This window comes from Ciconia boyciana, chromosome 8 (genome assembly GCF_034638445.1).
Source record: "Ciconia boyciana chromosome 8, ASM3463844v1, whole genome shotgun sequence".
NCBI classification, from domain to species: domain Eukaryota; kingdom Metazoa; phylum Chordata; class Aves; order Ciconiiformes; family Ciconiidae; genus Ciconia; species Ciconia boyciana.
In genome coordinates this window covers 20358259-20383376 of record NC_132941.1, presented here as the reverse complement: position 1 = coordinate 20383376, position 25118 = coordinate 20358259, and the positions used below count along the sequence as shown (strand labels likewise).

The 25118-nt window shown below is 35.7% G+C and overlaps 1 protein-coding gene across 14 annotated transcripts in view; it reads left to right on the top strand.

Moving 5' to 3' along the window:
- The window catches only part of HERC1 (HECT and RLD domain containing E3 ubiquitin protein ligase family member 1), a 105973-nt gene extending 81105 nt beyond the window's left edge, over window positions 1-24868 (top strand). For 10 of the 14 annotated variants that reach the window (XM_072869743.1, XM_072869749.1, XM_072869747.1 and 7 more), the window contains exons 51-78: window positions 578-837; window positions 1412-1539; window positions 3367-3494; window positions 4743-4943; window positions 5816-5946; window positions 6976-7175; window positions 7676-7790; window positions 8348-8494; window positions 9027-9128; window positions 10182-10355; window positions 10679-10972; window positions 11735-11800; window positions 11921-12046; window positions 12688-12826; window positions 13298-13479; window positions 14233-14388; window positions 14881-15003; window positions 15588-15690; window positions 16395-16564; window positions 18011-18149; window positions 18435-18604; window positions 18969-19138; window positions 19317-19482; window positions 20835-20911; window positions 21342-21594; window positions 21835-21987; window positions 22989-23294; window positions 24206-24868. In XM_072869743.1, the coding sequence (XP_072725844.1) occupies window positions 578-837; window positions 1412-1539; window positions 3367-3494; window positions 4743-4943; window positions 5816-5946; window positions 6976-7175; window positions 7676-7790; window positions 8348-8494; window positions 9027-9128; window positions 10182-10355; window positions 10679-10972; window positions 11735-11800; window positions 11921-12046; window positions 12688-12826; window positions 13298-13479; window positions 14233-14388; window positions 14881-15003; window positions 15588-15690; window positions 16395-16564; window positions 18011-18149; window positions 18435-18604; window positions 18969-19138; window positions 19317-19482; window positions 20835-20911; window positions 21342-21594; window positions 21835-21987; window positions 22989-23294; window positions 24206-24391 (4565 nt within the window). In that variant the 3' untranslated portion in view covers window positions 24392-24868. The remainder of the gene's footprint in view (window positions 1-577; window positions 838-1411; window positions 1540-3366; window positions 3495-4742; window positions 4944-5815; window positions 5947-6975; window positions 7176-7675; window positions 7791-8347; window positions 8495-9026; window positions 9129-10181; window positions 10356-10678; window positions 10973-11734; window positions 11801-11920; window positions 12047-12687; window positions 12827-13297; window positions 13480-14232; window positions 14389-14880; window positions 15004-15587; window positions 15691-16394; window positions 16565-18010; window positions 18150-18434; window positions 18605-18968; window positions 19139-19316; window positions 19483-20834; window positions 20912-21341; window positions 21595-21834; window positions 21988-22988; window positions 23295-24205) is intronic. The other 4 variants (XM_072869755.1, XM_072869754.1, XM_072869750.1 and 1 more) reach the window with 2 other exon arrangements.
- The last annotated feature ends 250 nt before the right edge of the window (window positions 24869-25118 follow it).

Sequence of the window (25118 nt, the reverse complement as noted above, 5' to 3'; positions counted from 1 at the left end):
TACATAGTTGCATGTTTTGCCACTTGGAAAAAAAATCTGAACGAGTGTGTATTCAAAGCCATATAGCTAAGACATTCAGCCTTGGTTGTGCCACCTAATGAAATTAAGTGGAATAACAATTGACTACTGCCACCGAAGTACTGTTCTCTCTCTGACGCAGAAAGTTGTGCTGCGTCTTCTGTGAGAGGTCGGGGAGCCAAAAAGCAACTGCTGTGTGTCAACACCAGGCTGTTGCAGTGTTAAAGGGAGGGAAGGACGTAGCAGTGATAGCAGCTTATCTCTGTCAAGGGAGGCATTTAGCTGCTCAGAAAGCACTTGCTCTTTGAACAACCATTTTCCATATGGTGGGAATAAGACTATTTGTAATTCTATTTTTAAGAGTTTTTTGTGAAATTTTAAAGGGGGGGGTTTCTTAATATCAGAATAGTGTTTTCTGTAATAGTTAACATGATTGCAACATTTTTATAAGGTGTTTGCTAACCTCTTTCTTTTTTTCTGGAAATTATGGCTAATGTGTGTTCATTTGTGTAATTCTGTTTGGTACTCATCTAGGCATCATCTCATTGTTTTGTTTAAGCAGGTTTAATTGCCCATTTGTATGCCCATCCTTCCTATGATCCTTCTGCTGTAGGCCCTCTGGAGCTGGCTAATGCACTAGCAGCTTGCTGCCTCTCTTCAAGATTATCTTCACAACATAGGCAGTGGGCTGCTCAGCAGCTGGTGCGAACTCTTGCAGCACATGATCGAGATAATCAAACTATTCCTCAGACCCTTGCTGATATGGGGGGAGACTTACGAAAATGTTCCTTCATAAAATTAGAGGCTCATCAGAACAGGGTAAGCATGATTTCTCCCAAAATTGCATGAATTTTAATACTCTCTTTTGTAGAATACAGGAAAAGTAAAATACTATTATTTTACAAATATACTGACTGAAATTATTTCCCACAAGAAGTAATTTTTTTTGTGATAAAGTAAGTTATCGCTTGAGGGTACCTCTGATGCAGAAAAATGCTTAGCTTCTTTGAAGCTCCAATTAAAGGGGATGTGAAAGTGTTCTCACAGTGCATGAAGTCAGCGGAATCACCCTAAATCCTTCCTTAGACTAGATCTTAATTTGCATTAATTTTTCTGTCATAGTAGGTAAGGTCTTTGGCCAGTATTCTGTGCAATAGTGGCCTGTGGAGCATGGGTCTGAACAAAGTGTAGCATCCTTATAAAGCATGCTTAATTACAGTACACAATACTGTAAAGGTAGAAAAATGTATCTTGTTTGATTGTTACAATGTATTTCAATAATGTAGCTAATGCTCTGTCCCATTGGTTAAAGTTTGCTTAATATTAGTGAACAAACATAGCTAAGCTTTAGATTTAAATTCCAGTTTTGCCATGATTACTTTGGTATTTGTAGGTCATGACATGTGTTTGGTGCAATAAAAAGGGACTTTTGGCGACTAGTGGAAATGATGGCACCATAAGAGTGTGGAATGTTACAAAGAAGCAGTATTCATTGCAACAAACGTGTGTGCTCAACAAGCTGTAAGTTGATTCTTTAGAATAGTCAGATATTTAATTTAAGCTGTAATTGTGCAAGATAATGAAAAGAGCCAACCCTGCAATATCTCCTGCACAGACATTCTCTTATTTTTTTCTGTGGGACTGTTGCTGTGTTTATGGCATGCAAAGTAAATTAAAGAGCTTAAAACTGAAAACAACTTCAGTATCAAGCTGATAAGCATTGGTATAAAGAGATCGTGTTAAAGCTGTTTAAAGATATTCTTAATTAATTCATACAATGAGAAATGGGTAAAATAAAAACTGTAAGGGACTGTCATATGAAAAAAATGTGAATATCCCTTCAGTGGGTTCCAGTGGACAGTTCAAATGTAGAACAATAATTATGAGTGTGGTGGTTTGAGTCAAGTGTGAAAAAAGAATTTGTGACTTCTGCGATTCAGGAACTGAGTGTAATTCTTCTTCATGAGAGTGTCTGGGAAGTACTTTTGTATCATTTGGATGTGTCCAAAAAAGAAGAAAGAAAAAGAAAAGATAAAATCTAATTCTTTAGTACAGCTTAGGTGAGTTTAACTCAGGAGAATGAAGAAACAATAGTAAACTAGAACATTGTTTCATGATGATTTCTTAGTGGTTGTTTTAGTTGTTGTTTGCTTGCTATTGTTAGATGATGCCTTAAAAGGAATAAACGGAATGATGTAACTTGACTTCGGAAGATAGTAATGAGGGCAGCATCTTCCTTTAACAGTGATCTTCTATTATTCATGTGGCAGAAAAGTGTGCTTCCTGTACAGTAAATTCAGAATTCAGTACTTTAATGGGCTTCATTGCTAACAATCTCAATAATGACTTTAAATACAAACACAACACAATTCTATTTGTATTCTTTATTGCAGTGGGTAAATGCCAGTTCATCTTTAAAGGTAGAATTATTTTTTTTAGCCCTTAGAGATGAGCAGATGAAAAGGCATTATCCCTTCTTTGTGATAGAATTATCTCCTCCTCCTGTGAGAATACTTTTTGTTTTTCTGAGTTTGGAGGAATGTTATTTAAATGCTACTAGATCACTATTCCCTGACACAGTATTACTACCTGTTATGTTAACATTTTTTGTTAATATTGTTACATCTGTTATGTTAGTAAGTTAATGTTGTTAATAACAGTTACAACATCCCATTACCTGCTGTATTCACAAATTAAATATCTCCTGGTTAAGCAAGAACACACCAAAGGTATGCCTTCTGTATCTTCAAAAATACAGGGGTGATTCAGTATTTGGCCTGCAATATGTATCTTGGCAATATTACAGGCTTCATTTTCCTGTTAGTAAAATCAGTAAAAACTGTGCCTGTTGTGTATGACCTTAAGGGCAATAAAACATACCAGTGGTCCCGTTACAGTTAGCCAAAGCAAGCTTTAAAATAGAATTTTAGAACAGTGTAACAACGTTGTAACAGGAGGAAGAGTCTAAGCTAGAACTGAGAGCAAGATGTACCTCTTTCATTTCTTTTGTCCAAGCTATTCTGTTTCATTTCGTGACTTCCCAGAAAGTTTTGCCCTCACCAAAGATGTTAAATTTGAGATACAAATAGTTGAAGTTAAAGATAGTTACTTACTTTTCTAATTTCTAACTTCAAATTTCTTACTGTGGAAATAACTGGTATCTCATTCTGTAATTTGAAGTGGTTTTAAATAGAATATAGAACTATGAGCAGAAAAAATTATTATGTAAATCTGCAGTGATGGCAGGAGGACTCCAGATTTTAACTCAGATATTTCATTAATTCTGTGTTTTCCTGCCTGCTTAAAGAAAATGCCCTTTTTAAATTGCATTATTTTATTCTATTGTAGAGAAGGTGATTCTGAAGAAAGTCTGGGATCACCCAGTGACCTTAGTTTGTCTCTTGTCTGTTGGAGCATCAGTGGCAAGTATCTGGCTGGAGCTACGGAAAAGATGGTGAACATATGGCAAGTCAATGGTATGCTCTTAGCTACCTGTGACAATTTATGATACAACGTATTTCTAGGGAAGCTGCTAAGTTACTGAATATTTGTTTACCCAAGTATCTAACTGTGTGTTCTCTCCAGTTTAAATGCCTACCATCTTCCATAATATCTTGTAAACCTATTCAATTAGAGGAAGGCACTAAGCATAAATGGATGTGTGATTTACAATTAATTCAGTAGAAAACTGAGCAGCATATGAGTCCTTGTTGAATCAGAAGTGTTTAGGTTTGAGGCTTGATTGCTCTTAGCAATTTTTGTCCGTAAATACTATCTTCCTATAATCTGCAAGAATTACCTTTCTATATGCAACAGGGAGAATGCGAAAATTGCCTGAAACAGGTGGAGGGAAGGACTGCTAGAGTGATCAGCTAGATGGAATTGTCTTCTAATGAGAGTAGAATGAGTGAGCTTGGTTTATTTATTTGAACAAAAGAGTCTTGGAGGAGGAAGCTTATAAATAAATAAATACATTAGGAAGATAAACTCTAGGAGAAGCCCAGGGAGAAAAAGCAGCTCTGTAAGCAAATGGATAGTGTTGACATAAGAAGAAATGTAAATAAATTGTCCGTGAATAATTTCAAGAAAGTTTCTAATGTTCAAAAGATTGTGATCTTATATTTTATAAGGAGGAATGACACCTGGGGAAGAAATACTATAAAATGAATTAGCTAAATTTATGAGATTGCATTGTGATGAGAGGACTGAACCTGATCCAGGAGTGGCCCTTTCCAATTCCTTGGCTCAGTTTGTGAGCATCTTTAAGTGGATTCTCTTACATTTTTACTGTCATTTGTGCTGCAATTGACTAATCCAGCATAATACCTTTAGAACTCCTGTGAGAGGAACACTATTAATCACTTTGTCGTTTGTAATCTCTGAAACTTCATTCTGTTGTCTTGCGTTTAATGAAAATCAGCAGTTACACTGCCCATGCTAATAGACAGTCCACAGGAAAAGTAAAAATTGACTGAGTACTGAAGAATTTAGCTTCCTTCCTTAAAAAAACTATGTAACTTGACTGATAATTGAGATTTGTTAGCTAGATTTTGTGTCTGCATAGATCAGTGGACCATTGCTTCATCGGCTTGTAATTTACATGAATTTGTAGTACGTCCTAGCTCTAAATAGGATCTTTTGATATTTTCCTATGGAAAGTATTTTTGTTGTTTTCTTTTCTTTATGAAGATGAAGTAGTTTTAAAAGACTTTTTGGTCTCCTAGGAGGAAAAGGATTATTAGATCTTCAGCCTCACTGGGTATCTGCTCTAGCTTGGCCAGAAGAAGGGCCAGCTGCAGCATGGACAGGAGATGCTCCAGAATTATTATTAATTGGTCGTATGGATGGATCTCTTGCTCTTATTGAAGTTGTAGATATTTCAACCATGCACCGGCTAGAACTGGAACACTGCTACAGAAAGGATGGTAGGTGACTGTATCAGTATTTAAGTAGAAATTAAAGTTATGAATTCCCCCCCTCCCTTTTTTTATTAAGGAAGCATATAATCTCAATTTTTTATTATTGTTCATGGGATATGACTTCTGGTACTTTACTTGCAAGCATCATTCCCTTGCATTCATGGGAGGAGAAAAGTCTGTGGGATCTGCATCTGCACCCTGATTCCTCTAGAGCAGAGGCAAACAGTTTGTAGCAACCTAGTCAAGTCCTGACATTCCTTGCCATTGTATAAAATCAATATAGATTCCCTGCAGTGTCTGCTCTGTCTACACATAGCATGTAGTCAGTGTCATTTGAATTACTGAATTATTGCCATTTTTCCTTTGTAGTACCAGTCCCAGGGAACATCAAGTAGCCCGTCTTTGGTAGCATTGTGTGGTTTTGCATATTGCTTCTTCAGGAAATTTTCAGATTTTTTGGCAGAATCAAGTGAAGCAATATCTACATGCTAAGAAAGGCTCCAGTTGTTTTCAGTGCTTTTCTTAGAAGCATCCCTATCTTGGATACATGTATAGGATTCAGTCTACTTTTTTTTCTTTTCCCTAGCATAGTTCTTTTCACCATGTCAGGAATATAAATTCAATTATTTTAACAAAAAGAAGAAGAATTAAAAATTATTACAAAATCATCTCAACAGCTGTCATTACAGTGGCACTCAGTTTTAGCTTTACTGTGCAAATTCAATAAAATTTTCAGACCAAAAGTATATTAAGTGACCTTTGTGGTGGGGGAAGTTGTTATGCACTTCATGTTTTAGGTAATTGCACTGCAAAAATCTCTTTGGCAGGAGTGAGGTTCAATTTAGTTTAATTAACTTTTGTGTTGTCTGTTTACGTAGCATCTGTCACATGCCTTGCCTGGTTCAGTGAAGACAGACCATTTGCAGTTGGCTATTCAGATGGAAAATTGCTAATAGGAACAAAGGAACCACTTGAAAAAGGAGGAATCGTCCTAGTTGATGCACATAAGGTAGAATTAGTCTTTTTAAAACTAATGTATAATTTTTGTAGGTAAAGATCTGTTTAAGCTATCTTCTGTATTTGAAAGCTGTTTATAAAGTCAAGTACAGATTATTCTAAGAACACATACCTATTTCTGATACATATATTAAGCACTATATTTTAAAGGAACAGTCTACCAAATTAAAAAAAAAAAGGAAAAATAAATTTTGTAGCCTTTTTTGCTATTAGAGATTGTGAAGTGTATGTACATACAGTGACAGAAATGTCTTAAGGACACAGCTATGCATGTCTGGATTTAAAAGACTGTAGTTCTTTTATTTTGTAAAAGTGCTTATAATAAATTTTAATTTTGGTTATGTCATTTTTGTAAAGCTTAAGTCCCTGTGCAAAGCAAAAGATGTTTTTCTAAATATGCAGCTGCAAAGGTAAGGCTAGTATGTAATATTAAGGCATTAATATTCCATAAATTATTTGTTAGGCTAAGAGGAGAATTCCTGAAGTGTAGTGTAGTAAAAGCATCTTGAGTGCTTCTATGAACTGGTCTTGGTATCTGAAGCATAGTAGTCACAGAAGTGAGCATGCTGTGACAATAAAACTATACTTGCCTTTTCCACTGTGAGCTGTTCTTTCCTACCTCAGACTCAAAGCTACATCTGGCCTATTGCCTAATATGTTTATGAACCATGTACCGTTAAGGTAATTCATACTACAATTTCATAATATAAAAAAAGAAGGAAAAATTGTCTACTTCTTTGGGGAAAAAAAATCAAGAAAGGCATGCAATGAAAAGAGAACAATTTTTTTTCTTTGCTTTCCCTTTAGTTTCTCTCACAAACCTAGGATTTTATTTTAATCCGATAGTTCCGAAAAGTATCGTTATGATTTCATAATTGCAACTCACTATCTCTGTAACGATTTATTTGAGTAAAATATTCTTTGTTATTAATAATTAAACATTACATTAGCTCTGAGAATTAAATTTTCTGTGTTCTTACTGTTACTTCAGACCGACTTTTAATTTTTTTAAATCCAATAGGATATGATTGTTAGTATGAAGTGGGATCCAACTGGTAAGATTCTTCTGACATGTGCCAAAGAAGAAACAGTGAAACTCTGGGGATATATCGGAGGATGTTGGAGACGTCTGCATTCACTGTCCCATCCAGCTCTCGTGAATGGCATTGCCTGGTGTGCTCTTCCAGGGAAGGGACCCAAGTTGCAGCTTTTACTAGCTACGTATGTATTTTTTTCTAATTGTTTTTGTAGGTCTTTTTAACCAGTAGCTCTTTTGCAGGTCTTTTTAACCAGTCTTTAGTGTCCAAAGCAAAGAAAATTTTTGTCTTTTTTTTTTTTTTGAAATAATATCAATTCAGTAAGCCAGTTGTCATGAGATCCGTAAGGCTTCAGAATGCAAATGGAAAGAGTGGCTCTGGTCACATTACCATGCCATGAGACGTGTGTATGATGGTCCTGCTTGAAATTTTTTTGTTTCATCCAAATATTTTTTTGGAGAATATGGTGTTAGTAAAAATTGAAAAGCTAAGGGGTGGGGGGGAGTAGGAAAAAATGCATTTATCTGTTGGGAACATGCCTTTCCACATTAGATTAATTGATACAATATAGTTTTATAGGAAGGTGGTGAAGACTACTGATATTTTAAGTTAATACCAGACCACTGATGTTTTGTTAGTTAATACCTTTACTTTGTTTTTGTGATCTATCCTGACTTCCTTTAGAGGATGCCACAATGGCTTGGTGTGTGTCTGGACTGTTCCCCAGGACATAGTAATCACAATGCAGGCCAACTCAACTTGCTCAGAAGGATGGTGGGACCAAGAAACAAGTGCCAAGGTAAATGGAGTAAACTTTGTGTTTAAGAAATTCTCTCTGCTCATTCTGAAATTGGGGAGGAGAGGAGTATGAGCAAGTTGCTCAAACCTCAACATTTCCTGAGAGAAGACATTTGCTAAAAAAAATTTATATTGCATTTATATATGTGTAGAACATTTTCAGAACAGGAAATGAAAAAATCACAGGTTTAAATGAATTTTATTTGGCTAAAGAGTATATTTTGATCTGTTTTCATTTTTTTTAAAAGTTGATAAATTTATACTAAAATTTAATAAGAGTTCAAAATTGTTTCTAGATAAAATTAAGTCAAGATTAATTTCACTTGCGTAATTTGTAATGTGGTCTTTAATGTTGAGGGCACTTTGTAAGGGGAGAAAAGATACTGTGATAAAGATATTTATAAAATATGATCATAGTATTGGTCTTTTATATTACCTTATGGAAATTACCACACCTCTACAGATGATCAGTATTTATTGCAGAATACAGAAGCTGTTATGCTACTCCGTTTTCTGTAAATAGTTCACAGTGTTCCATAACTATGAAATAATTTGCAGGATGCATACAGAAAAGCAGTAGAAGTCAAGTGTGTATTTCAACTGAGAGGACATATTACTCCTGTTCGGACTGTTGCATTCAGTCCTGATGGACTGGCATTAGTATCTGGTGGACTTGGTGGTCTCATGAATATTTGGTCTTTACGGGTAAGATCATCTTTGATGTGGCATGATTTTTTTTAGTATGAGTATCTAAAATGGCCAAGGCATCAGACTAGCTCCCCCGCCCCGTATGTTAGAAAAATTAGAGAAAGCATGGTATAAAATAATGGTATAAAATTTAAATAATAAAATATAAATTGAAATTTTACTTAACATTGAAGTATTTTATATTTTATGGTTCTCCTGTTGATTCATGCTGTAGGCTTGGTCACGTTAGTTAGGCTTTGCAGAACCAGCCACTCTCTCTTTATAGTTGGGAACAACATTCTCTTACTTTGAGGACTTTTCCAACAGTCACGTAATGTGGATTATTGAACACTGCTAAATCCTTAGTTATGTTATCTCCTTAGTATGATAAAAATGCTAGATATTTTTTTGCTTTTCATATAAACATTTCAGTTTTTAAATAATTATTGAACAGCTTGGGAGAATATCATCCCTTAGGAATGTGATTGTATGCATTTTAACAGAAAAGTAGCTGTGTATACACACTGACTGAAAACATTTCATTCCTTAGGATGGCTCAGTATTACAGAGTGTTGTGATAGGTTCTGGAGCTATTCAGACTGCAGTATGGATACCTGAAGTTGGAGTAGCTGCTTGCTCTAACAGATCAAAGGTGACACTATGCGTTAAAGTAATGTTCTTTCAATTTTTTTACTAAAAGAAAATGCCATTTGTCTGTCTGTATTTTTCCTTTCTTTTCTTTTCTTTTTCTTCTTCTCTCTCTTTTTTTTTTTTTTTTTTTAATTTTAAATATGCAGATAGAAACATCTATCTACCTCTATTACATTTTCAAGACACTTCGTTTTGGCTTTCAACTATCACCTGACCCTAAAAAGACTGGGGTTTTTTTAATAGTATCCATGTTTAATTTGGGGGGGCAGGGTGGAATCCTTCTGAGCCGGTGGCTATAAAGGATGCTGCACACTAGTTACATCAGCTATCTGCTTAATGGCAGCAGCCGTAAATGGACAAGGAAAATAGGCAGAAGACAGATTTTAATTTTTTTTCCCTTTATGCAGCATGAAGAAATGTTTCATTTCCCCCAGCAAATAAGATACTTCAGTGATCTAACTTAATATAAAGCAGCCTCAACCTCAGAAATTTTTAAGGAGCAGCAGAATTTACTTCAATGTTTGCTGTGTCAGGAGCTGCTGGCATCTGAACAGAAGTTTCCTAACAGTTGATTATTCCAAAAGATGGTATTTTTTGTGAATGAAGATAACTATGGCACAAGTTATGACTCCTGTTAGTAGAGTCATGCTGCATGTGGTTCTAAGTATTTTGGGATTCTTTGAAAGTCTTTTCTGAATTCCGACTTTAATATTAAAGGTCATATGACAAGGCAATCCTAAACTAAGGTTACACCTAGGCTAAATACTAAACTAAGCATTCACTGAAATGAACTCTGCTTATTACCATGTTTGTATTCTTCCCTGGAGTGATAATCGTAGCGTTGCCATGGGAATTTGAGGAAGTAGCAAATGGAGATGGCTACTCCATAGCATTCGTCAGCAGATTATTCACCAATAGAAAGAAAAATGTTAAAGTTTGTGTGTTTTCTGGCCCCTGTGGAAACTAAGATAATTGGTGATAAATCAATGGAGCTGAATAATCTTGCTTTATGAATTTTTAATTTCTAATGTGTCTTGTGACTGCTATTAAACAGGATGTGTTGGTAGTGAACTGTACATCAGAGTGGGTATCTTCCAATCACGTCCTTGCAACATGTAGGACTGCACTGAAACAGCAAGGAGTTCTGGGATTAAATATGGCTCCTTGCATGCGAGCTTTCTTGGAACGTTTGCCAATAATGCTTCAGGAACAATATGCTTACGAAAAGGTAAGAAGAGCTAATGCAAACATTTAAAATTTTCATGTCTGACATGAGGTCACTATTTGAATCTCAGCTGAATTTCAGTCTTTCACCACAGAGAACCTAGAAGAATTTTTTCTAAAGCCTGTTTGCAAATGTCTTTCAGTATTTTCAAATCTAGTAGTCTCCTAATTTGAGAATATTTAAAATATTAGAAAAAATTTTATTAAACATGGAGGGAAGTATTTTTCTACAGGACTAGCTTTGAAGGACTCCTGTTTCTGAGTTGTTTAATACGTACTTCTAACTTTGCATGTTCAATTTCTCTCTCCCACTCCCCTCACCTTTAGCCCCATGTTGTTTGTGGAGACCAGCTTGTTCATAGTCCTTATATGCAGTGCTTGGCATCACTCGCTGTGGGCCTTCACCTAGATCAGCTCTTGTGCAATCCCCCGGTACCACCTCATCACCAGAACTGCCTCCCTGATCCTTCAGCCTGGAATCCCACAGAATGGGCCTGGCTAGAGTGTTTCTCTACTACCATAAAAGCTGCTGAAGCCCTGGCCAAGGGAGCACAGTTCCCAGAATCCTTTACTGTTCCGGACCTGGAGCCTGTTCCAGAAGATGAGCTTACCCTCCTAATGGTAAAATGCACTATATTGTCTCAACAGCGAAGCATATTGTTATTGAGCATATGGTATGATGCAGTTAACATCTCTGAACTATAAAGATTTATATTCATTAACATAAGCACCAGCAATAAATGTAAGTTTATTTTTTAATTAACTGTTTAGAATATACTGTAAAGATTGCTCCCTCTGTGTGTAGTCATGAGCGCAAGTCAGTTGCATGTTAAAAAACAAAACAACAAACAAAACTGTGACAGTAATTTTCAGATGCGATAGAAGCAAGAAATGTAGAGCTTTACAATACTATTTTTGGAGTAATATTTTGGCATATTTCTACACTGAATTATTTTGCTAGTGTCAATTATCTTTATGACTTGTTATGATATGTAAACCAAAATAGAAATTTTGGATTAAGAATTTTTTGGATTAAGAATTTATCGGCAAGCTTATAACATTTTAAGCCAGTGTTTGCAACTAAAACTTCAGAAAGCCCTAAGCATCAGTAAATAGAAAAAGATTACTTCATTATGAATTTTTTGATTGCAAGTCATGGATAACAGTGTCATTGCTAGATAGCTGTAGTAGGGAAATAAACTTGGCCTATGGACAAAAATAAAGTATTTGAGTCTGCACACATTCATTCTTACTGCTATACCATTTAGAATAATTTGAATGTCAATATTGTTCTTAGTTTGAAAGGAAAGTATGTATTACATAACAGCAAAATAATGTGCATCTCCTGAACTGAATGTGGTAACTGTGGCTTTTGTTGTGTAGGATAACAGTAAATGGATCAATGGTATGGATGAACAGATAATGTCTTGGGCAACGTCAAGGCCAGAGGTTAGTAGAATTGATGGGGATTTGGGGTGGGTTTTTTTACATTTTTGGGGGTTTTTTTTAAACATCATAAGCTATTGAAAGTACTCTTGTTCTAAAGCATTATTCCATGCTATTCCATAGGATTGGCACTTGGGAGGCAAATGTGACGTGTATCTGTGGGGAGCAGGAAGACATGGACAGTTAGCAGAAGCTGGTAGAAATGTCATGATACCAGTAGCAGCATCTTCGTTCTCTCAGGCTCAGCAGGTGATCATTTAAAAAGTCATGTGCTTCTATTTTTAATGATTTAGCATGTATTGTTTGTACAGAGAGTTTGTCAAAATCTCTCTCTAAATGTCTTTTCAATTTGTTGTTCGAGTTTACTGTAAAGTAACCCCAAAACATGTGTTTTCCCTAAAGAGGAAGTCTTTAATTATTTGACAAATTCAAACCAAGAAGCCACTGAAATCTGATAAAACAAAATTGTTTGATGTGAGCATGATTTGAAAATACCTGCACAGCTTTGACATAACACATGTGCCAGTTTTGTTTTCTGAAATAGTAACATTGACATTTAGTATGGAAACGTCAAAACTAAATCTCAAGTAGGAGTATATTGGGATTTCTCTCACTGGGAGGTTTGCCAAAACTAGTAGCAAGTTTCAGTGAAGTAATTTTTATTATGATGTGATTGGGTAAGAAAACTTCATTAAACATGGGGTGAGTGAAGTCTTATGTTAATAGGGTAGTCACACAGGTATTTGCAGTGTGACAAGAGTCTGTTGTCCTGATATAATTACAAAGAAAAAAAATTTTAAAAGAAGATTGTACATTGTAATGCAGGTATTACAACGTTGCTGCATCTAACACAAAGATCATTAAAACTCCTTTATGTCTTTCTAAACTAGGTTGTTTGTGGTCAGAATTGTACTTTTGTCATTCAAGCCAATGGCACAGTTTTGGCTTGTGGAGAAGGGAGCTATGGGCGACTGGGACAAGGAAATTCTGATGATCTTCATGTGTTAACAGTCATTTCAGCACTGCAAGGTAAAATTGTTGGGTTTTAAATGAGTCAATTGATAAAGCACAAATAAGCATTTTTGTAATTAATATAATTATTTGTGTTGATGCTATTTTTGCAGATTTACACATTAAAATATTGTAGTCTTTAATTAAAAAATTGAACAAATAAACTAGGTGTTTATTTCTCCTTAAGATTTAAGTAGTAATATGTTAAAAATCCTTAATTTTAAGAAGGCTTCAGGGAAAAGTGTTTGCTCAAGATAGGAACATTTAATTTCAAAACTAATGGTAGGCCAGAAACATAGGTTGTACATGAGAAAACAAAGGTTTTGTTCAAAATAAAACTAAATAAATTGTTATAACAAGAAAACTGTTATTGTGGTTGGTTCCTTTCCCCAAACTCAATTGGCTACTGCTAGGGGCACTTGGATAAATGTATGTTAAGAGTTTATTATAATTTATTCTAAACTTTGTTTTCTTATTTTTCTTTAACAGGCTTTGTTGTAACACAGCTGGTGACCTCTTGTGGATCTGATGGACATTCCATGGCTTTAACAGAAAGTGGGGAAGTCTTTAGCTGGGGAGATGGAGATTATGGCAAACTGGGACATGGGAACAGCGACAGACAGCGCAGGCCTAGACAAATAGAGGCTCTGCAAGGAGAAGAAGTGGTGCAGGTTCCAGAATACTTTTTGTCTCCTACAAACTGTAGGCATGGTAACCTAGTGCTAGGAACATTCCAGAACCATTGTCAGTCTTGACAGTTTGAATTCACTGAATGAAAACAGACAACTTTTTACTCCTCTGAGCATTTGAGCCAAGTTGATAATTTCCAGTTGAATGATGTTAATATCACAGAGTTCATTGTTGATGTGTGATGTTAATTGACAGTTGTTACTGGAGAAGACTGAAAATTAGAAAGAGCGTGGAAGAGAGGGATGATCAAAAGATTGTCAAAATACAGACACAATTTAGAAGTTTCCCTTGGTCCTTGTCAGGTGTCTTTGACCTACAAAACTAGTTGCCGAGACCTCCTCCTAAGTACTAAGTGTGCATTATAACAATGCACAAAAACATATTTGGCTTTGACTGGAGGTTTCTTTATAAAAATACAAAATATTAGTACAACAAAGGCAGTCTGTTTGCAGAAAACAGTAGCTGGTAAAAATAAATAAATAAATAAAACACCTGAAAGCCTTTCTTCATGCAGATACTCGCCTGTCCTTCTCCTCAACATTACCATTGAGAAGAATAAGAGATAGGTTGTTGGAGAAATCATTAGTACTAAAATATCTATATTTTAGCTCTTTATAAAGTGAATATATTTCAGGGGAGGAAAAGTTGTTATTACATATTTACATGTAATAGCTAATACAATTTTCCCCCAAAATTTAAAATGTCTGTAAAAATTATGTTTGTTTTGCTTCCAGATGTCATGTGGCTTCAAACACTCAGCTGTGGTGACAGCAGATGGCAAACTTTTTACATTTGGAAACGGTGATTATGGTCGATTAGGACTTGGAAATACTTCCAATAAGAAACTTCCAGAAAGAGTGACAGCGCTGGAAGGTTACCAGATTGGACAGGCATGTTTTATCTAAAAACTAGCAACGTATCTTTGTTTAAACTGAGGTTTTCAGCATATTTAAGTGTTCTGGTTTTTTTGACCTTGCCTTTTATTTGGATTATGATGGCAGAATTTGACTATGCATAGTTTTTTAAATAATTACTTTCCTGACTCTTTTGATCCTCTTTCTGCAAAACTGCCCATATTTTTTAACATTTTAACATTTCAAGATTCGGGTATTTTTAAGCATGAATTCATGAGCGATTTTGTATTCTTAAACAATGAGCATGTGTAGCATAATACTATCCTTTGGTTCTCGGAGCTAAAAAATACTACTGGGGTCCTAAATGTCTTTAAAACACTGCTGTAATAAGCAATGGAGGTTTTAATGGTTTTAAAAGGATACTTATTTTTTAAAAACACAATCTTTCTTTTCTTAAAGGTAGTTCGGGTGTTTGAGTTAGTAGTAAGTTAGCAAAAACTGTGGTAATAACATATTTCTCTCAACCAGGTGGCCTGTGGACTCAATCATACTGTAGCTGTGTCAACAGATGGCTCAATGGTTTGGGCTTTTGGAGATGGAGATTATGGTAAACTCGGTTTGGGAAATTCCACTGCAAAATCCTCACCGCAGGTTAGAATTCATAGAGAAAATATTCTTTGCATAAATTTTCAGTGCGTGTTACACAGTGTTCAGAGTGTAATTTGCAGAAGTTAAATTATTAATTCCATCCATTATACTGTTCTAATACAGTCTAGCATAAATAATTATGATGATATGTTATACTGAGCCTGATACTTTAAAGGATTTCACGTAAATAATAGTGACCTTATCTCAGTGGCAATACAAATAGTGAAAATCTTAGGATTAGCTTAAAGAAGAGAGCTTTCTTATTTGGGAATCTGGGGGGAAGGTTGTTTACACACTCATCTACTTCCTCCCATGCCACTTGCCGCGCACTCCTAGTAAATGAAAGGTATTTTGAATCATTGTACATAGAATAAGGTGTTAGTTCCATTAAAGAAAAAGAGAAAACTGTCTCAGTTTCCTGTATTAATTTACAAGCATTAATTAGAGTAATCCTACAATGTATGCATTGCACAGTGGGAATTATAAAATTTATTTTTGGAAGCAGAAGTTACAGATTACATTCATGTTTGCTTTCTGTTTATAACTTCATAATACCAAAGCTCTTTTTCCTTTCACTTACCCCTTAGAAAGTGGATATTCTTTGTGGAATTGGAATTAAAAAAGTTGCCTGTGGAACCCAATTCTCTGTTGCACTGACAAAAGATGGTCATGTGTATACTTTTGGACAAGGTAGGACAATCTTGGTTTTGGACCTTTCCATCTATAGGTTTGTGTGTATTGCAAGTGAAAAGGAAGAATATTAAGACATATTTATAAGACTGACCTAATGCTACTTTTCAGAGTTGTGGTGACCGAATCTGAATTTTGGAACTTCAACAATGCTATTTTAACATAGGCCTAAAATCTACATTTGTAGCTTTATCTAGTTTGATCTCAGCATAGCCTTTCAATTTACTAATTTACTTTTTGAAGAGTGTTTTCCTAAAACTTCATTGAATTTCACATTGTCCAAAAACATTGGGTTACTCAGAAGTTTACTTTGTCTAGTAAAGTATATGCCTACACAAGTTGTTTGAAAATCTGGACAGGAGAATTTCCAACTGCACTAAATTAAACGTGTTTAAACTTCTCAAGTCAGTTAATTCATATGTGTTACAAAACCATGCTTTTAGATCTAGAAGTCTTGTTTTAATAGAATTTGATCTTGTTTCAGACTTTAAAGTGAAAACAACAGCTTTAGCAATGTTAATGAGCAGCGTAGGAAGCACTGTTTTGTAGAAAACATACACTAGATTTCTCTTTAACCAATTGCACTTGTTTCCCCATTCCAGGAGTATGTAGAGTTGCTTTTTCTCGCTCCCTGACTTCTGCCTGCAAGTAAAATTAACTTTTTAATGTTCTTTACATATAGAGACATGTGCTTGCAATTTTAGATCGCCTGATAGGTTTGCCAGAAGGTCGAGCTCGAAATCACAACAGACCTCAACAAGTTCCAGTACTGTCAGGAATCTTCATTGAAGACATAGCTGTAGGAGCAGAGCATACACTAGCTTTATCATCTACAGGGGATGTATATGCTTGGGGTAGCAACTCTGAAGGGCAGGTATGTACTATTCCCTGTTTATTTCTAACGTTTATAAGGCTATAGTTGCACTTTATAGATGTGGTTGGAATATCTGTATTTTGGTGGAAAAGAAAGCTCTTATTTTTGTACTACACCCACCCACCCCACCCCCTGCAGCCATAATAACCTTTTAGGCATTTCCATTATTTTCTTTTTTATTTCCTATGCTCTTACATGGTAGTAGTTTTGGAAAGCACTGAAAACGTTCTACCCAAATTATTCTAATCAAAGCTTTTTTAAAAAATTACAAATTTTTACCTAATTCTTGAGCTGTCACCAAGTTTTTCAACATCATAACATTTATAGTTGGTGTCAATCAGATTTGTGAACTCTTTAGATGCTTTTCGTAAAGAAAATATAAAGTAACTTTTTTTAGGGAGTAAATTTTTAAGGTCAGAAAAAAAAATTAGTAAATAATAAATTCTCTCTTTTCTTTGGGACCCTAATTTTATCCCTACCCTTAAAAGTCCATTTTCCTCCCTCATCCCATGTATAACTCAAATTTTTGAAAGGACTTCAGCTTTTTGACAGTTTTGCATGCTACAAGTAAGAGCCTCTTGATATATTGGCTGTTGGTTTTTCAGGAAGTTTGGGCAAAGTTTGTCCTCTGGCATTTCAGGATTGAGTTTTTGAGAAAGGTTGTTGAGCAAGTTGTTTAGAATAATTCCTGAGAGGAACAGGAACCTTTTTTGGGTTGGGTTTGGTTTGGTTTGGTTTGGTTTTGTTTTGTTTTGTTTTTAATAGGGTGCTTACTTTATGTTTCTAGAAGAGAAAAAATTGTTAGGGTAAAAGATTCAGAGAAACTTCATTCTGACAGCCTGTTTTATATGATTTTCCTTGCAGTGCAAAAAATTTGTTTTACGTGAAGTGGTAAAAAAAAAAAATATATATATACTCTTATAATACGAAATTCTCACCTTTAGAATATGAAATTAGAATGCGATATGAAACTATCAGTAAAAAGTCAGAACAGCTTCAGTGAACTTTCTCTTTACACAAATTGTGTTTTCATGAACTATTGTAGGAATTTGTGCTAGAACAAAAATGGTATTTAAATGGCACAAAAGAGACATGAGCTATGTTGTCTATGCATGAGAAAGACTGTGCAATATAGATGACTTAGCAGCATAGATTAGTTCCTCAATCTGCAAAAGAGCTTGCAAAAAATCTCTAGCTGTTTTCAGGTCTCTTTGACACCTAGATCTGCTACTCCCATTGAGTATGGATGCAATATTCTATTGAAAATAAAAGGTAAATGCTAGCACAATGAAAGATATATACAGTAAATATTTTTTATCCCAGTATAAGCGTAGATTAATACTGTTTTTTATCATTTGCTCTGAATTTTTGCTTAGAGAGTTTTAGAAGTATAATCACAGTTGTTGATGCTTCTTTGTCCCTTTTACATCTGTTATAAATTGTCAGCTTGGACTGGGCCATACCAACCATGTCAGAGAACCAACCCTAATAACAGTCCTGCAAGGTAAGAATGTTCGACAGATTTCAGCAGGACGTTGCCACAGTGCTGCCTGGACAGCTCCACCTGTTCCACCAAGAGCTCCAGGTAAAGAACTGAGATTGTTTGTATGGTCATTTGATTTAGTCTTTGTGTTTCCTGGGGGATGAGTGCAACAAGAACTTCTGAACATTTGGGACAAAATTTGTTTTGTTTTATATCCATGCAAGTTTTCAAATGATCTTAGTCTCTTAATTTTGCTACTGTCATGGTTTAAATCCAGTAGGCAGCTAAGTACCGCATAAGCTACTGCAAAGAAAATCACTTCCATCCCAGCCAAAAGCAGTACAGCTACCCTTTATGAAATAATGCTTTTTTCTTTTTCTGTGGTAGGTGTTTCAGTGCCTTTACAGCTTGGTTTACCTGATGCCATTCCACCACAGTATGGGGCACTGAAAGAAGTGAGCATTCATACAGTAAGAGCAAGGCTCAGACTGCTGTACCATTTTTCTGACCTCATGTATTCTTCATGGAGATTACTTAACCTCAGTCCCAATAACCAGGTAAAATTTCATTTGAAAAAAAAACCAGCTTAGCTGTGTTGTGTTATGCTGTGTCACTAGAGAGTTTCTGACCAGATCAAGATGGATCTTAGTAATAGGTTCTATAGGGTTTTTGTAATTAAAAAAACCCATAAATTTGGATTAAACTAAACTTTGTCAAAGTATTGTTGTATATTTTCACTTATGCTAACACTGACATGTCAATGTTGCAGTTTCCAAAAGCTTACTAGCCCTCAAAGCTAAAACAAAAAGTGCTAACCTGTCTTCTTCCTGAAACATTGAAGTGCTAGTGATTATCATGAAGGTTTTTATTCTGTAAAGAATGGAATTAATATCCTTTATTAATATATTTATTCTCATGCAGAACAGTACATCTCATTACAATGCTGGAACATGGGGAATAGTTCAAGGACAACTAAGGCCCTTGCTAGCACCACGAGTATACACGCTCCCCATGGTACGCTCTATAGGAAAAACTATGGTTCAGGGGAAAAACTATGGGCCACAGATTACTGTGAAAAGGATATCAACCAGGTCAGTATTGTTTTCACAGGCATTGTATTAGACCTCAAACAAATACTGATACATTTTGCATAACTTTTGGCATACTGAGCTCTTTCTGTACAACTTTGTTAATCAAGTGACTTCAAGTAGCCTTTACATGTTTGAGTTACATTGTATGTCTGGTTTTGGTTTTTTTTTTTTTTGAAAGAGGTCGGAAATGCAAGCCCATTTTTGTACAGATAGCAAGACAAGTGGTAAAGCTGAATGCATCAGACCTTCGCCTACCTTCCCGTGCCTGGAAAGTGAAACTGGTTGGAGAAGGAGCTGATGATGCAGGTGGAGTGTTTGATGACACTATTACGGAAATGTGTCAGGTATGAAAAGTCTCTTAGTTCAAAACGCCTGAGTAGAGTTTTTGTTCTCTCTGTTGTCTTTTAGTATTTTTCAAATTTCCTTTTTAAGCTTAGCAAATACTCATTCTTCAGTCCTGAGCCACAACACCAGATCTGCCTACTTAGTGGTGTCTCTGAGGATAAAGAAATCTTCCTAGATTGTGGCAAGGACATACCATAAGGCCATACTATAACTAGTATTACAGTAGGCCCCTTGGAATTCTGAGATGGCCCCTCACATTATGGGAGCATTTTCCAGCCCCCATTCTGTCCATCTAATGCCTTCTATAAGAGAAGTTGTACTGTATTCCGTGATTACAGTACATTCCATGCATACAATACAGAAAACCTCAGGCAGGTGTTTCTCATATGTGTCACCTCTCAGGTTCAGTGCTGGAAAGGAGATCAGTAGCAGAAAGTGCACATTTTTGCCTGTCTGTAATGAGAATATTGTTGCTATTGTCAACATAGCTGTCTTTTCAGATTCACCTGGAAACTGAAGGCTTCAGACTACCAGGACTAAGATAAAGTTGGTCAATGCTAATGTGTACTGCTTATAGTTTTAAAGGTGTGTCTCAGCCCTGTGACACAACTATGATTGTAGCCAGGAGAAGGATTCAAGAAAATGCTGGCTGGAGAAGTTTGGTTGTTCCTTAATCTTCCAGGAACCTCAAAATCGAAAGAATGAGGATTAGTGAGGATAACTAGTGTATCTGCTTAGTCTGGGACAGGGCAACAGCTATGGATAGTGCTGGAGCTGGCATTGGAGTTAGAGTTAGGATACAGGATGGAAGAAACTGAAGAACTCTGTTTATTAATGGAATTTCTGAAGCCTGTAAGACTAGAGTAGGGTTGATTCAGGTAAGGACTTGAGGTGTAATTTTTAGGTTCTTTCCTAGGCAGTTTACATTAAATATGAGGGTTACCTAGACAGTTTCCTAGACAGTTTACATTAAATATGTGATGAGAGTTCAGAACAGAACTCATTGAAAAATCTGCTTCATTTTTGGTTCTTGAAAAAGCTGCACCAGTAGGGTGTATAGCTTATGGCTTCTGATTTTTTCTGAAACAGATACCAGCAATGTATCACAGAGCAGTCACAGTAAAATAACCATTATAGTCTGACATAAAAGGCAGGTCTTGACATAAACATGTTTTTATTACTGAAAATCATCCCTACCATGTTTACTTTTTGTTAAATGTTTCACATTAATTTGTAAGAAGTGATCATCACTATAATGGAATATTTTGTCTTGTAATGCTATAATGTCATATTTCTGCAATAGGTTGGTTATCCCTCTGTCTAAGAAGGCTTTTTGTTGTTGATTTTTAAGGAACTAGAAACTGGAATAGTAGACCTGCTTATTCCTTCCCCAAATGCTACAGCTGAAGTAGGCTACAATAGGGATAGGTAAGTTGTCCAGGATTTGCTTTTATTGCAGATGTTAGTGGGTGAAAATTTTTAAACCTTCTATTAACTGTTTTATACCAAATGATGCGACTTCATTATTGTTTCTAGTATATTTTTTCCTTCAGGTTGTGATGTTACTTAATTGTGGAGGAGAGGGCATGGTTTTAACATGAACTTCCTGGATTGCTGATGGCAGAATTCAGAGTAACATCAAGAATGCCAGCCTTTGTGGTCAGGATTAGTTCTGCCTATCTCGGCCTCCATTATTTTAACAGTTAAAGATAACAATAATCTTCTTATTTGGACATCCCTTGCTGATAATTGTGTTGACAGTTATTATGCTGTGCTTAGAGATGTTTTGTCTTTTACTTCTAATGAAGTAGCATAGAAATGATACTAGAGTATTTTCACTGATTCGTTGTTTTTTCAGGTTTCTCTTTAACCCTTCAGCATGTTTAGATGAACATCTGATGCAGTTTAAGTTCTTGGGCATTCTCATGGGTGTAGCTATTCGTACAAAAAAGCCATTAGATCTTCATTTGGCTCCAATGGTCTGGAAGCAACTTTGTTGTATCCCACTCATCTTGGAGGATTTGGAGGAGGTAGATCTGCTCTATGTGCAGACCCTCAACAGCATTCTTCACATTGAAGACAGTGGGATTACTGAAGAAAATTTCCATGAGGTAAGATATGAAGGTTGGAGCTTTTAGGTTTATTCTGAAAGCAGTTACTTTATCAGATAGACCTTAACTCCAGTGTTTATATAATTCAGTGTCTCTGTTATTGGGATAACAAGCACTTCATATATATTTGGAATAGTTTGTGATCTTAGTATGGCTCTAGGTGACTGATAGTAAAATAATAAACTTAGATCACTATAGAGTGACTTATGCTGAACATATCTTTCCTGTTTTGCATAACAGATGATTCCTTTAGATTCCTTTGTTGGCCAAAGTGCTGATGGTAAAATGGTTCCCATAATCCCTGGAGGGAACAGTATCCCACTTACCTTTTCAAACAGGAAAGAATATGTGGAGAGGGCAATTGAGTACAGACTCCATGAAATGGACCGTCAGGTAAGAATCTTGTTGTGACACTATCCCCATTGTTAATGCGAACAGTATTTTTTATTTATGCAAGTTTCCATTACAGTTTATTAGGGAATAAGAAAAGCTTGGCTTTCTGCATCTCGCCTGGATCCCTGTGGCTTTTTGTCCCCCACAAACTGTTTTGGGGTTTTGTTTTAAATTAGTCCTATTTTTCTTAGTAATCGCTCAGTTGACAAAAGAGCATTAGAAGTCAGAACTTGTCTTTCATTAGAGTGTCCTCACTGCAACTGTCAGCCCCACTTGAGAAAATAACCTGCAATTGTGCATGCTGTGCACTGTAATTAGACATTCTAGCAACATAGAGACTAGCTAAAGTAAATATTATTGACAAATATTTGTTTAACTTAAAACTATTTCTCTTGTGCTTTAGCACAGAAACTACAAATATTTCATGATATATTTTGAGAAGTGTTAATTACCTATTTGCATACTTTTGTGTATTTTGTCATTTGTATAGTGAAGCTTGTGAAAGCAGTACACTAATTACATGCTAGGAAAATTCTTTTCCTTTTTCTCAAGATATAGATGCATGCATGGTATTATCTGCATTGGAAAAGTAACTTTCTCATCAGAGGTACCAAATCCTAAGTCTTCTAGAACAAGTACAGACTTCTTACAAATATGACTTTGTTCCAGCTCAGATGTATGGTATATACACAGGTTTTTGGTTTAGCCATCATCATTTGTGCTGCTAACTTGTACTTTTTTAAGTTGTTCTGTTTTGTATCAGAACATGTTCTTTAATGTGCAATTACAATGAAAAATACCTGTAATATTCTCCAGGGTTTTGAGAGAGGATACAGCCCTTACAGGGGATGCGTGGTGTAGGAGGTTGTATTTGGCAAATGTTCTATAATTCTCTTTATTCCATTTCTCAGCTGATATATTACTTTTGCATTTGAGTGGTACAGTAAGTAGCAGAGGTAAGAAAATTGCACTTCCCATGTCTATTCTTTTTTGGGCAATAGGTGGCTGCTGTAAGAGAAGGAATGTCTTGGATTATTCCAGTTCCTTTGTTGTCTCTTCTGACTGCCAAGCAGTTGGAGCAAATGGTCTGTGGAATGCCAGAAATATCAGTTGAAGTTCTGAAGAAAGTTGTGCGATACAGAGAAGTTGATGAGCAGCATCAGCTAGTACAGTGGTTCTGGCATACCCTTGAAGAATTTTCAAATGAGGAGAGAGTCCTTTTCATGAGGTTTGTGTCAGGAAGATCTCGATTGCCAGCCAACACAGCTGATATCTCTCAGCGATTCCAAATAATGAAGGTTGATAGGGTAAGATGCTGTTTCTCATTTTTGGGGTTTTTTTTTATTCCTGTCTAGTATAATCTGTCCTTTGGCAATAGGAGACGGGTTTCCATAACTGTAAATTTACAGAGAAAGTATGGGATGGGATATGCTCTGAGCTATAAAAACCAAACGTTTTAATTGCATTAGAAGTAACATACACTGCATGAATTGCATCTTAATTCATTTGGTGAATTTACTATAGTTATATGATTGGAGGTCAGGACAAGTTCTTGCACAAGAAACAAACCTTCTTGTATTGTAACTTGTCCACAGTCATTTTCTGTTCCAATCCCTTTTTTTATTTGATAATTTTAATTCTTTTAAGTCTGTGTAAGTGGCAACACATGACCACTAGTGAACTCGAATGTCTTAAAACCACTGTAATGAGTTTACAGGATGTTACTTTACATACAGGATGCATTCCTTTGGCATTACTTCTGGTTTTTGTGCAGTGAAAGCACATTCTCTGTGAACTACATGAATCAAAAACTTGGCGAAATCTAAGATAACAGTGGTTTGACTGTCATGTTTGGTTAGGTGTCTCTCAAATTGTCTCATGTTAGGGCACACTGTGGTATGTAATTTGAATGTTGCTTGGTATCTTCCAGTGGGCTGCTAAATAGTAGTGTGATCAACTTCAAACAGTTGAATTTCATTAGTGGGTTGAATTATTTACAGAGCAGGTGATACAGCAGTAGTTTTGCACATCCTTAAGGATGAAACAAGTGATGTAAACAAGGGAGGCTAGTCCGCCTCTTAAAAGGAATTTTGAGATAGAATGTGAAAATGCTGAATAATAGAGGCAAGGAAGGGAGGGAGCAATGAAATATGGGTATGTTGCATTTTTTGCTTCATTCACAACTTAACAGTGTCCCACCTTTTATCCATTTCCACAGCCTTACGACAGCTTGCCTACCTCACAGACTTGTTTCTTTCAACTGAGGCTCCCACCTTACTCCAGTCAACTAATCATGGCAGAGCGTTTGCGCTATGCAATCAATAATTGCAGGTCTATAGATATGGACAATTATATGCTCTCACGGAATGTGGACAATGCAGAGGGCTCAGACACAGATTATTAACATTCTGTGAACAAAATCATCTTCCTTTTACTACAAATAATGCCCTAAGTCCAATTCATTGTTGACATAATTTTACAGTAACCATAGATGTTTTAGGAGCATAAAAACAGATGTTAATAGAGAGTGGCCACATTTTAGTTACTCTAAATGTAACAAAAAATTAGATGTTTTTATTTTTTTGTGATTGTAAAAAAGGAAAAAGAAAACAAAAAAAGTATGATCGGTAAGTTTTTTCTCCTTTTTTGGTCACTTTTGATAAGTTTGCATGGAGACATTTTGGTGCATTTTTGTTGGGAATAGTACATTTGTAAGCCCTCCCAAGTGAACATGAAGAGTTGTACATTGTGTATAATTGTTCATTAGCAAGGACAGTTTTACATGAATATTCACATATTTATTTTGTTTTAATTTGAATTGCCTGTGCAGGGTTCCTTATGCAGAGAAAAATAAAGCAAATTCAAGAATTGGTTGCTTGTATGCATTTGTGAACTGTGATTGGTTTACTCAGTCTTCATACTTTTATATTTTGTCTCAGGAATTATAGTATTACAGTGTTTAGACAGGACATGACATCTGAAGCATCTTAAAATGTTTATCTTCAACGAATCTGATGTGTAGTATTGTGCTCTGCATTCTTAATGTCTTTGAGGTACTGGCTTTTTCGGGTGTGCCACTATTTATTCCTTGTACTTCAATACAAGTTAACGTTGTGCTTGGTTCCTTCTTG